We start from the raw sequence: 13,638 nt of genomic DNA on the forward strand, positions 1-13,638 counted from the left end.
GTAGGCATCTACCTTACAGCCCCTTTCAATTCCATATGCGATATTAAATCCAAGGCAATTAGCGTAGGGGAGAACCAAACGGGTGGGGAATACCGGGTTATGATTGGCCGAAGGCTACCTTAACCCAGGGGTTGGACACGCCCTCTACGTCTCAATCCATTCCTTCCCGCTTCACCCCGTAGCCCAACGCAGCTTGCCCGGGATTGTGAGCTTCATATTTGCTGCCTTCGGTTATACGGTGGTGAATGTTTTCTTTGCTATATATAAGGTTTGTCACTTTATGCATGTGCTTACAGAATAAACGATTCGTTATATTTTAGTTACAGTTGCTGATTCTTTAGTTTTTAAAACATTCCTGACAAACGGAACATAAATAAATCAATCTTTGTCCGAATTGACGTGTTTTCAACTGCACGTAATATCGGTCTAGAACTTTTTTTCCTTGCAAGCACGTTGTCTTTGGAGGAAAACTTGTGGTCAAGTAGGTTAAGCAATCTCATCCATCCGCTGCAGGGGATGAAATTTTTTTTTTTTTAATACCTATTTACGCTGTTATTTCGTCAGCTGAAAATTGTATGTAATTCAAAGCTAATTTGAAGTAATTATATGAAGGAATAATAATTATTTTATCATAAAATGGTAATGAATCTCTGGACATGTTGGACGAACAAAACGATCGATTATGTGCAATTACGAATGCTGAAGAACAAATATCGTTCCTGAAGTCCTGGAAAAGTTGACGTGATACAATTTTAATGAAAAACAGATATTCTATTTGAACTACGCGGCCTTCTTACGGAAAGTATAATTTGTCAAGCCTCCAGAGAATGCGCGTGATATGTTAATTTTTTCTTTCAACACCTAACTGCAACTCATCCGGTTCATAAAAATTCATAAGAAAGAAAAATTAAGGTCCTGGAATTTTTCAATGAATTTTCCTGGAAACTCCTGAAATAGTCCTGGAATATAAGTTCGCGATTCCACTAGACACCCTGGACTATTACCAATGAAGACGTAATATTCGAATTTACAACGTAGTACCCATGTACTTTGAGTGTATGTGGTTATATGTCGTATCCCGACCCCGAGAGTACAAAGAGAAAGTTTTTTTTATTTTATATTTTTATAAGCTTCTCCACCGCTGTTCCAGCCCCAGCCACACTCTTCCTGTGCTCTCCGCCCTCTTATTAAGTGGAATTTTTATTACGTCCCGCTAGTGGTTGGAACGAAAACTTTTTGAAACCCGGAATTTTCGAGAAGCTGTTTCGAGGAATATTAGCAAAAAAGTTTTCCATCATTTTACTGATATCTAACCATTGCACCTGAACCTCAACTGTGTTTTGCGTTCTTAAACGGGAAACATTGAAGCGAGGATGGCTGGAATTATTTAAATCAAAGATGAATGTATGATAAAACTAGCAACATTATTCACGCATGATCAATACCGGCCTTGCTGATCTGCGAATTTGGAAATAATATCACCTATGATAAGGGTATTAAAATGTCCATTCACTGATGGAGTTACAGCGAAATGTAAAACAAAAAATTTCCAATCCCGATCAATGAGTGATGTATGTGAGTAATCTATTCTAACGAAGACCAGAATCTATGAAACTGAAAGTAACGCACAATGTTTATCGTGCTGCTCACCATTTTCTCAGGAAAACATTCTCCGCCATTTTAATATCCCGTATTGACGGTTCCATTCGCTGTGTGCGCATGTTGTATCGCGCATTGCAGACACGCATTTCTCTCCCCCATTCAAGGGCGAAAGCCCTGATTTCACATTCCTCGAATGGTTCATGATTTTTCTCAATTTACCTCTGATTTTCATATCGGAGCAGGGTACACCGTCAATGTATTAATTATGCCGGAAGAACCACCATAATTTAAAATTTAGAGTACAATTGATAAAATTTTGACAGCATTAAAGCAACCATAGCTTGTCAGATTGTGAGTTATCATAGAATCCCTTAACTTGAATCGCGATCAACCAAAAAACTGCACCACTAGAAGCAAGCAAGGATCTTCCCAAAATATCGAACACATTTTCAGAATGATTGCATACGTTTTATCTGATATTTCACAAGATATCATATCGTGCGCGTCCTGGAAGATATAAACAGATTATTTGATTGATTGATAGAAATCTAGAGGCGTCATCAAACTGCAATTTACAATGTATGTTCAAATTGTTAACATTTATATTGAGGAAAACAAAACCATATTGAAAGATGCAAATCAGCACTGCGAAAGTATTAAATACGTAAATTTAACGGTAATCGCCTATCTGAAAAAATGTCTTTTTGCATTATCACTCGAAAAATGAATTTTATTTTTCGATTCTACTTCGTTGGCTCTCATTTCGCAACAATAATCAATTACTTCTACAGAATGTAAAAACAATCTCATATATTATATCCTGAAAACGGTAACAGAACAACGACGTTTTATAAAAAAAATTCTGGTTCTTATTCACTGTATCAAAATGGCTATCATATCATAATCGATGCTAGAGTTTTTGCCTAAGAATACTTTACTGGAAAAAAACATCTCTAAATGAGCCATTAGCAAATCTTAAAGTAATTAATTTTCGTCGATATGAGAAGTTAGCGGAAAAAATTGATCGCCCGGGCCTTTTTCCACACATGTATTTTTACATGTGAAGTGTTAGCGCGGTGAGAAAAAAAATCTGCTTTACTCACAGAGAGTTCAGGGTGTTTGAGCTACCGACCGAGTTTGGCAATGTGTCAAAATTACCGGCAGAACGTTAGTCTACATTCTATCTTACCATCATCATACCAATAGGGTTAAAACCAGGCGCAATATGGTTTGTTGTAATTGGCGCATTAAAATGAGGATACCAGCTAAACCGAATGAAAAAGCAGGATGATATTCTGAGTGAACGCATGCGTATATTTTCGTCAGCTAAACTGTCAGATTACGAATAAACTTGGACAAATCTTAATATCATCCCCTGCATGATGATTTTTTCAAATAATTATTATGTATTGATCACATAAAAAATGTTTGGTGACTTAAAAATAGGAAGTTCGCTTAGATATATTCTTTTACTGTTATTAGCCTGTACTACTCTCGGTAACGATGTAAAAATCGAGCAACTAACATTTTGTGGCCAGGCATCATCTGACAAGCCATCCAGCAGGTAAAGTTTTGAATCATCCTTCAAGATTCGTTGTACCAACAATATGTTTCTTTATTATTCTTCATTTGTTGTTTCTAACTAATGATTAACCTATGCAAAGTTGACACGATGAAATAAGTTTCATACCGTGATAGATACTCAGTGTAGGGCTAATAATCTATTCAAATTTATTATTTTTGTTTACCAACAATTTGTTTCCAGTCTTGTATTCGTCAGTACATTAGATGGCAAAATATCGGCACTCGATACGTCCCAACAAGGAAAAGCGCAATGGACCTTACAGTTGAACGACAGTCCGATGTTGTCGTCCAACATTCATCGACGAGAAGTATGAGATGAATCGATAAATAGTTACTGCTTATCTATTATATAAACTATGTGTTCAATATCTAATTAATTCTTATTTAAAGTTGAACAACAATGGTCAATGGGTCAGATTGATTCCGTCGCTGAATGGCGGCCTGTACAAATTTGATGGTGAAAATGTCGAGGCGGTGCCGATCAATTCTGACAATCTACTACAGTCATCCTATCGATATACCGACGATTTAGTTTTTTCTGGTGGAAAGGAAACTCAATCTTATGGTAAATTGGTGATCGGCTTATTATGTTAATACTACAAATTTTCCCACAGGATCGTTATTGAATTTTTGTGAATGATATTATTTGATTTCAATATTTGGTGTGTATTTTCGTAGGTGTATCGACTCTGACTGGGCAGATATTATACGAATGTAACATCAGCGGATGCACCAACAAAACAGATGGAAACGATCAGATCGATCAAGAAGTTCTTATTATTCAACGTTTTCAGAAGACTGTTAGAGCCATTGAACCTCGCACAGGTCACGAAAGGTAGTTGATTAATACTTTGAAATTTAGGGTAAAAATTTTTCTCACATTTAAAATAATTTATATGAGAAATACAGAAATGATTATGATTCGGTCACTCGGTACCAAACTATTCATTTATCTCCTACAGGGAAGTCAAAGATTGATTTTAAATGGTTTTGTCAAAATTATTGACCTTCAACAATCGGACATGCAAATTAATTGCTGTGTGATTTGTATCTCATTTAAAAATGTGTACGATTGTATTTCTATCAACAGGTGGAATTTTAGCGTTGGACAACACATTCTGTCTCTGGTTCCTCACGAAGATCTTGACTGCCATGATGATGCACCGGCACCTTTAAAATTGGATCTTAAATTTGAACTGAAAGTCATTGTCCCAGAAGGACGAATTTGGGCCGTTGACAAGCTACAACCAGATGCTGTATTATGGCAACATCAGGTCGGTACTAATGCTACTACATTGAACTGGTATATAAACTCGTATATGTATAGTAAGATATTCCTAATGTGTTATTAAGTTTCTTCGAATTTAATTTCAATTTCTCAGAAATTCATTATCCTTTAATGGCTGAATTTATTTTCTTACCTCCCGACGTGTGACGATTTTGATAAATACGTGAGCCTACATTTTTTCATTTGCATGCAGTTCGATTCTCCGATTGTAAGTATATGGCAAGCAGATTACTCTACCGAATCCAGAAGTTACAACAGCTTAAAACAAGTAGATCTATTTAGTGGTTCCCAATGGGTTTGGGGAAGTGAATCTTCACTGAGTCCCAGTATCTACTTGGGAATGCATGAGAAGCAGTTATACATTCAGGAAAGCCAAGCTCTTCACAAAATGTTAGATACGTCACCAAAAAAAGTTGTACATACACCAAAGTTTCCGTGGCAACCATATCCTGCTATAAGTACGTTTTTAAAATACTTTGGAATGTTCTAATTCTTTTTTCATATTTTTGTCAACTTATCAAAATTTCAATAATTATACGTGGCCTCTCATTTACCGAACTATTTCAGGCAATGCCGTGGCTATCAAAAATATCGAAGAGCAAGAAGTAGGACAAAAAGTATCGGAATTAACAGATGAGTCGCAAACCACAGCACTATCCGTCTTGTACGCTTCTTCATACGTCAATGGGAATGGCTACTACTTATACACAGATAACGACTTGCATTTGAAAGACAACAAACAATGCAATAATAGCACAACTCCTGATATAGTAACAGGAGGTATCGAGGAACCCTCTCTGACTGACTACTTGAATGAAGGTGATGACACACCTGTGCGAGTGATCATAGTATCACTCTGGTATTGGTGGTAAGTTGACTCCTTATGTTATACTGTAAATTCAACTGCCAAAAGCACTTTCAAACCTTCGTTTCAGAAAGAATTTAAAAATTTATAAATATTATTTCGTATTTTATACATCAATGAAACTTGAAGTTTAAAAGAAGTGAATACTGTTTGTGATATTAATTTATACACTCCGTGTATTACTAACTGAATGATACATTATACCGTAAGAACATTACATGTTAATCTTTTAATTCCAGGAAAGAGGTAGTCATAATATCTATAACTACTGCCGCACTTCTCAATTTTATGCTTACTCAACGGCTTCTTAATGCTACGACACCTACAAGAGATGCAATACCACCGGTCAGTTAACGTTTATAACCATAATTGTGATAAGTTAAACATAATTAGTTTGCAAGATGTATTAGACGATACTTTATAGTGTGAGTAAGGCATTCAAAAATCACGCTGATTACAGCACTTGGTAGATATATGGTAGCACGTGTGATTTTCAATCTAAGTAAATAATTTTACGACAGACATTGAATATTACTTACCAGTTATCTTATGCAGCCGTTGATCGTGGAACGGCACATTGAAACTCAAAAAGATGATACAAAAGTCCAAACGGATGTCAGCAATGGCTTAGATTTCAAGTCACGGTATCTCACAGACTTCGAGCCGATCGATTGTCTCGGAAAAGGTGGATATGGAGTTGTCTTTGAGGCAAAAAACAAAATAGATGACTGCAATTATGCCATTAAACGGATCGCTCTACAAAACAGGTATCGTATAGCCATAAACCTTTTCATCCCGTGCATATATTATATATACAGTTATTAAGCAATAAAAACTGATTGCCTATTTTTAGCCGAGATTCTCGAGAACGGGTTATGCGTGAAGTGAAGGCATTGGCAAAACTGGATCATCACAATATCGTACGTTATTTTAATGCCTGGCTGGAATGCCCTCCAATGGGATGGCAAGAAGATCACGATCAATACTGGGTGGATAAACAAAAGTTTCCACCGTCTGAATTTTCTACAGGATTGTCTCCTGATGCTTCGAAACCTAGTGATTCTGTGTGCATCGATGTGCCTCAGAGCAATCCTTCGTCAATTGACAGTGCTTTTGAAGCATATAAACTTGATGATCACAATGATGACAGTGATTCTTTCATAGTGTTTGAGGGGTCAAATTCAGGCGAAAATGACGAAACTGCAAGCATAATTGACCTAACTGAGGGTGAAGATCCTAATGGAAGATCGCATTTGAGTAACGATATTAAAGTTTGTCTTCCCTGTCATACTGATGAATCTTATTCCAAATTGAGCATGTGTAATAATGAAGATATCAGAATGAACAATAGGAATGAGACGAATAAAAGTGATAGAAAGCGTTCGCTTTCATTGAGCTTAGATAATAAGGCAAAGTCAGTTAAACATAAGCCGATGAAAATGTTCCTGTACATACAAATGCAACTGTGCCAAAGACTCAGTCTTAGAGAATGGTTGAAGCAACAAGTTGAACCAAGGGATACCCAACATACTTTGAAAATATTTCGACAAATAGTGGACGCTGTTGAATATGTTCACCTCCAGGGCCTAATCCATCGAGACTTGAAGGTATTGAATTCGAATCGGATATAGAGTGACCATAGAAAAAAATTAGAAATTAGTTATGTTAGTAACTATGTTATATCTATACTTACTGTTATTTACTCATCAGTAGGTAAATTTTGTTTAAAATAACATACAATGAAAATTTTTATCATTACAGCCTTCAAATATCTTTTTTGCGTTCGATGATAAAATAAAAATCGGGGACTTCGGACTTGTGACCGCTATGACAGTGGGATGTGATGAAGCGCGCACTCCTGACGAAGGACCAGAAACAAACAAGTTTAAAAATATTTTACACACTGCAAGAGTAGGCACTCATTTGTATATGTCTCCAGAACAAATGACTGGCCAAGCTTATGACTACAAAGTGGATATTTATTCACTGGGTATCATTCTCTATGAACTATTAGTACCATTTAAAACTGAGATGGAAAGAATTATTGCCCTCAGAGATTTAAGAAAATCCATCTTTCCATCAGATTTTTCTTTAAGATATACTGCTGAGGTATGTACTATACTTCAACTGTCGCATGTATACTGAAATTGCAGTATCGTTATTGTACTGTTTATTGCTCAATAGTATGACCTACTGAAGATGATGCTAGACGAGGATCCGAAGAGACGACCGACAACGTTGGGTATAAAGGCACGACCACCTTTGGCAAACCTACAAACTGTTGGCTCCCTTGACGTTGACCAAGAACGTTGGCACTTTGATTTACCTCAGAAAAGCAGGCACTCTTCAGTTACTAGTAGTTCCAGTGGGGAATCCTGGGAAAATATCAGTTGAATATCTGCACTGTTATAAACATTATGCCGTAAAAGAGATTTCCTGTGCTTACATAGACCTAAGGTAGGTAATTAACTCTGGTTGTTTGGACAAAGCTCACTAAGACACATGGTTTATTTATTTTTATTTTTATTTTAGTTTAATCTTACAGTCTTATGATAGTATGAATACATTGTATGTCAAAGTATGAAATGTTCTTGTAAATCATGTACTAAAGTATCAATCACAAATGCTTGGAAAATTATCTTTCATATAAAAGTTAAAAAATATGCTATATTCTCATGCTGAAATCAAGTAAACCTGATCTCGGCATAATTTATATGGTCATTTCAGAATCAATCGATCATATATGCAGATCTTTAATAAACAATGTAAACTGTATAAATATAATTAATCGAAAACGAATATCTTTTTGAAACGAATAAGAAGCTAATATTCGATTTTTTTTCAAATATTTATCCTTTTATGGGGAAGCTGGTTTTAATTGATTTATTATATTTTTCTTGATCAAACAAATGATAAACACGGTATTTGATTCTTTGCGAACTGGTAAAGAACGCTTATTATTTAAAGAACACTACCATCACTGTGGTCATGTGGTTCATTTTGAAACGAAGATACAATGATACATCTCAATATAAAAGCCTTGCAGGATTATTCACTATCAAAACAGAGCCGAGGTGCTGTCACTCAGTCTGTAAACCTGCAATTTAATTAAATGATTTATTTTACGATTATTTCAGATTTTTAACTGACTCTCTTAGCTCCTTTTCTTAAGAACAGGAGAAATGGAAAACTAAGTCATCCAATGAACAATCCTCTTATTTTTCCCATTATTATCAATGCATGATTTGTGCAATATATTAATTCAGTAAATTACTGCACTTACATTCCTAATGTTACTTATGGCTTAAGTAGATTTATAATATGTTTGATCAGGTATCTGCTGAATATATAATGGGAAAAACGTATTTGTTTTGGCACAAATAGTGGGAGCAATATTTTAATAATGTAGGTACTGCCATCACATATACGTTATTTCTCCTTTATTTAATTATAAATAAATGAACTTTACATTTCATATTTGAAGCATTTACGATTTTCTACCTTTCCTTGTATGTAAGTAGAGACTATACAATATCGTATTCTTATTACTCTTGAATGCTGCACCACTATTTATACTCTTTGGAAGTAGGTATCTAGGTTCAGATATTGCTCGTAGATGTTTATTGGTGCCTCAATGATTACATGCAATGTACTTTTGTTAATACTTATAATTTTTCGTTCGTAAACGATGATCCTTGTGGGTGATCCCCGCGTAAGTGATATGCCAATACCACACACAGCAACACCATGTTTTCACAGTACGCAGACGATGTGCTCATCACACACGGATCAACCCGTCAAATACTGAAAACGCAGTGGCTTGCGATGGAAAGCAGGGAAAACAGTGGTGATGAACCTGAGGAAACTAAGAACCCCACCGCAAATTGATGATGGTCGACGGCGTAGAAGTTCAGTACAGTGACAGCATTGGACAGCTTCAAATATCTTGGGGTCCACGGCACGAAAACGAACAGTCTCACACTCCACACATCCAAAGCCATAGAGAAATTCAAACAAGTCAAGGGGATTCTTCAACCATTGTCTGGCTGAAACAGTCAAGCATGCATCAACACCAAGGGGAACTTGAAACGATTAAATGTCGCCTACAAAGGCGTACTTAAAGAAGCCGGGGAATTCGATCGATAGACAACAACGACAACGCTGTGCAAGATGCTGGACGAACCACACTTCTTCACCAGACAAAAAGAACTTTGCAAGAACCTCCTCAGCAAACTAACCACAGGTCAGGAGGGTTGCCCAAGGAATAACATCAAATACGAGGGGCTGGCGATCCGACTCCAAAGTTCCCGCCAACGATACAGAAATGTGCTGTTCGTGGATACCACGGTATCAAGACTGCCTCACTGTACGATGAGCCCCATTTTCATCTCACAATCACCCAACGATATTTGCCTGAGACCGAGCCATAAGGAGAGTAAACTCTCAGTGAAACAAAGAATAAATAAAAATGGAAATATTTAAGTATGCACAGAGATACGTACGTTTTTTTAAGGTCGGACCTCATCCATAACACATACTCATACGAAAAATGTAATAGCCAATAAAAAGAATGAATAAACACGAAAGTGAACTGAACACCCTGAAACAATAAAGGTAGAATTCGACAGAATTTTACATGCTTGGCAATACCTTTTGTTCCATTGCTCGCAGCTTTAGCGTAAGGCTTAGCCTTGCTTTTTTCGTGATTTTCAGAGGCGAAAATTTTCCGTCTCGAAATCGTTTGACCCTTTTTGGATTGATTGGACGCCCGGAAACTCAGGTAATACAGCGAAAAGGGCGTAGGGCCAACAGGAGAGAAACAACGACGCAACGGTCAGCAAAAAAAAAGTGAAGGAGATACATCTTGCGTTTTTTGGCTGCAAGTTTTGATTCGTTGGTCGCAGCGTATTGGGACTGCGCATAATCGATTCCTCTCGCGACATTACGTCGGAATAGTGCCTCAAAGAATTAATTGTAGCACTTTCCAGAATCGCCGAAATTTTCGCCAAAAATCCAAAGGGGTTAGCCTTAGTTTTTTTTCGATTTTCGGAGCCGAAAATTTTTCGTCTCGAGATCGATTAGGATGACCCTTTCTAGAGTAAATCGACCACCAGAAACTCATAAAACACATGAAAAAGAGCGTAGGACCATCAGCAGAGAAATGACGGTGAAAATCTGCAGTTTTTCGGCTGTAACTTTACAGGTGTTGCTCGCAGCGCATTGGGACTGCGATCAATCGATTTCTCTCGCAAAATTACGTCGGAATAGTGCCCTCAAAAATTAATTGCAGCACTTTTCAAAGTCGTCGAAATTTTCACCAAAAATGCAAAGGGGTTAGCCTTGGATTTTTTTTGGCCGAAAAATCTTTTGTTCCGGAATCGATTTGTATGACCATCTCTAGAGTAATTCGACCCCCAGGAACTCAGAAAACACATGAAAAAGAGCGTAGGACCATCAGCAGAGAAATGACGGTGAAAATCTGCAGTTTTTCGGCTGTAACTTTACAGGTGTTGCTCGCAGCGCATTGGGACTGCGATCAATCGATTTCTCTCGCAAAATTACGTCGGAATAGTGCCCTCAAAAATTAATTGCAGCACTTTTCAAAGTCGTCGAAATTTTCACCAAAAATGCAAAGGGGTTAGCCTTGGATTTTTTTTGGCCGAAAAATCTTTTGTTCCGGAATCGATTTGTATGACCATCTCTAGAGTAATTCGACCCCCAGGAACTCAGAAAACACATGAAAAAGAGCGTAGGACCATCAGCAGAGAAATGACGGTGAAAATCTGCAGTTTTTCGGCTGTAACTTTACAGGTGTTGCTCGCAGCGCATTGGGACTGCGATCAATCGATTTCTCTCGCAAAATTACGTCGGAATAGTGCCCTCAAAAATTAATTGCAGCACTTTTCAAAGTCGTCGAAATTTTCACCAAAAATGCAAAGGGGTTAGCCTTGGATTTTTTTTGGCCGAAAAATCTTTTGTTCCGGAATCGATTTGTATGACCATCTCTAGAGTAATTCGACCCCCAGGAACTCAGAAAACACATGAAAAAGAGCGTAGGACCATCAGCAGAGAAATGACGGTGAAACTCTGCAGTTTTTCGGCTGTAACTTTACAGGTGTTGCTCGCAGCGCATTGGGACTGCGATCAATCGATTTCTCTCGCAAAATTACGTCGGAATAGTGCCCTCAAAAATTAATTGCAGCACTTTTCAAAGTCGTCGAAATTTTCACCAAAAATGCAAAGGGGTTAGCCTTGGATTTTTTTTGGCCGAAAAATCTTTTGTTCCGGAATCGATTTGTATGACCATCTCTAGAGTAATTCGACCCCCAGGAACTCAGAAAACACATGAAAAAGAGCGTAGGACCATCAGCAGAGAAATGACGGTGAAAATCTGCAGTTTTTCGGCTGTAACTTTACAGGTGTTGCTCGCAGCGCATTGGGACTGCGATCAATCGATTTCTCTCGCAAAATTACGTCGGAATAGTGCCCTCAAAAATTAATTGCAGCACTTTTCAAAGTCGTCGAAATTTTCACCAAAAATGCAAAGGGGTTAGCCTTGGATTTTTTTTGGCCGAAAAATCTTTTGTTCCGGAATCGATTTGTATGACCATCTCTAGAGTAATTCGACCCCCAGGAACTCAGAAAACACATGAAAAAGAGCGTAGGACCATCAGCAGAGAAATGACGGTGAAACTCTGCAGTTTTTCGGCTGTAACTTTACAGGTGTTGCTCGCAGCGCATTGGGACTGCGATCAATCGATTTCTCTCGCAAAATTACGTCGGAATAGTGCCCTCAAAAATTAATTGCAGCACTTTTCAAAGTCGTCGAAATTTTCACCAAAAATGCAAAGGGGTTAGCCTTGGATTTTTTTTGGCCGAAAAATCTTTTGTTCCGGAATCGATTTGTATGACCATCTCTAGAGTAATTCGACCCCCAGGAACTCAGAAAACACATGAAAAAGAGCGTAGGACCATCAGCAGAGAAATGACGGTGAAAATCTGCAGTTTTTCGGCTGTAACTTTACAGGTGTTGCTCGCAGCGCATTGGGACTGCGATCAATCGATTTCTCTCGCAAAATTACGTCGGAATAGTGCCCTCAAAAATTAATTGCAGCACTTTTCAAAGTCGTCGAAATTTTCACCAAAAATGCAAAGGGGTTAGCCTTGGATTTTTTTTGGCCGAAAAATCTTTTGTTCCGGAATCGATTTGTATGACCATCTCTAGAGTAATTCGACCCCCAGGAACTCAGAAAACACATGAAAAAGAGCGTAGGACCATCAGCAGAGAAATGACGGTGAAAATCTGCAGTTTTTCGGCTGTAACTTTACAGGTGTTGCTCGCAGCGCATTGGGACTGCGATCAATCGATTTCTCTCGCAAAATTACGTCGGAATAGTGCCCTCAAAAATTAATTGCAGCACTTTTCAAAGTCGTCGAAATTTTCACCAAAAATGCAAAGGGGTTAGCCTTGGATTTTTTTTGGCCGAAAAATCTTTTGTTCCGGAATCGATTTGTATGACCATCTCTAGAGTAATTCGACCCCCAGGAACTCAGAAAACACATGAAAAAGAGCGTAGGACCATCAGCAGAGAAATGACGGTGAAAATCTGCAGTTTTTCGGCTGTAACTTTACAGGTGTTGCTCGCAGCGCATTGGGACTGCGATCAATCGATTTCTCTCGCAAAATTACGTCGGAATAGTGCCCTCAAAAATTAATTGCAGCACTTTTCAAAGTCGTCAAAATTTTCACCAAAAATGCAAAGGGGTTAGCCTTGGATTTTTTTTGGCCGAAAAATCTTTTGTTCCGGAATCGATTTGTATGACCATCTCTAGAGTAATTCGACCCCCAGGAACTCAGAAAACACATGAAAAAGAGCGTAGGACCATCAGCAGAGAAATGACGGTGAAAATCTGCAGTTTTTCGGCTGTAACTTTACAGGTGTTGCTCGCAGCGCATTGGGACTGCGATCAATCGATTTCTCTCGCAAAATTACGTCGGAATAGTGCCCTCAAAAATTAATTGCAGCACTTTTCAAAGTCGTCGAAATTTTCACCAAAAATGCAAAGGGGTTAGCCTTGGATTTTTTTTGGCCGAAAAATCTTTTGTTCCGGAATCGATTTGTATGACCATCTCTAGAGTAATTCGACCCCCAGGAACTCAGAAAACACATGAAAAAGAGCGTAGGACCATCAGCAGAGAAATGACGGTGAAACTCTGCAGTTTTTCGGCTGTAACTTTACAGGTGTTGCTCGCAGCGCATTGGGACTGCGATCAATCGATTTCTCTCGCAAAATTACG

General features: G+C 37.9%; 1 protein-coding gene across 1 annotated transcript; it reads left to right on the forward strand.

Annotated features, from left to right (window-relative positions):
* Window positions 1–2,863: 2,863 nt before the first annotated feature.
* Window positions 2,864–7,985, forward strand: LOC124413133 (eukaryotic translation initiation factor 2-alpha kinase). The gene is made up of 12 exons (XM_046893509.1): window positions 2,864–3,166; window positions 3,368–3,494; window positions 3,577–3,751; window positions 3,865–4,021; window positions 4,277–4,460; window positions 4,668–4,932; window positions 5,042–5,342; window positions 5,579–5,684; window positions 5,895–6,106; window positions 6,193–6,946; window positions 7,101–7,448; window positions 7,524–7,985. The coding sequence occupies exons 1-12, from the start codon at window positions 3,027–3,029 to the stop codon at window positions 7,731–7,733; spliced, it is 2,979 nt and encodes a 992-aa protein (XP_046749465.1). The 5' UTR covers window positions 2,864–3,026; the 3' UTR covers window positions 7,734–7,985.
* Window positions 7,986–13,638: the final 5,653 nt, after the last annotated feature.

Source organism: Diprion similis, chromosome 12 (assembly GCF_021155765.1).
Source record: "Diprion similis isolate iyDipSimi1 chromosome 12, iyDipSimi1.1, whole genome shotgun sequence".
Classification (NCBI taxonomy): Eukaryota; Metazoa; Arthropoda; class Insecta; order Hymenoptera; family Diprionidae; genus Diprion; species Diprion similis.

What these genes read in the sequence shown, in the direction of transcription:
- LOC124413133 (XM_046893509.1), top strand. Translation starts at nt 3,027, where the DNA reads ATGTTTGGTGACTTAAAAATAGGAAGTTCGCTTAGATATATTCTTTTA. An exon ending in CCAACATTCATCGACGAGAA is followed by an intron (nt 3,495 to 3,576) that starts GTATGAGATGAA and finishes TCTTATTTAAAG; the next exon opens with TTGAACAACAATGGTCAATG. An exon ending in TAATCCATCGAGACTTGAAG is followed by an intron (nt 6,947 to 7,100) that starts GTATTGAATTCG and finishes TTATCATTACAG; the next exon opens with CCTTCAAATATCTTTTTTGC.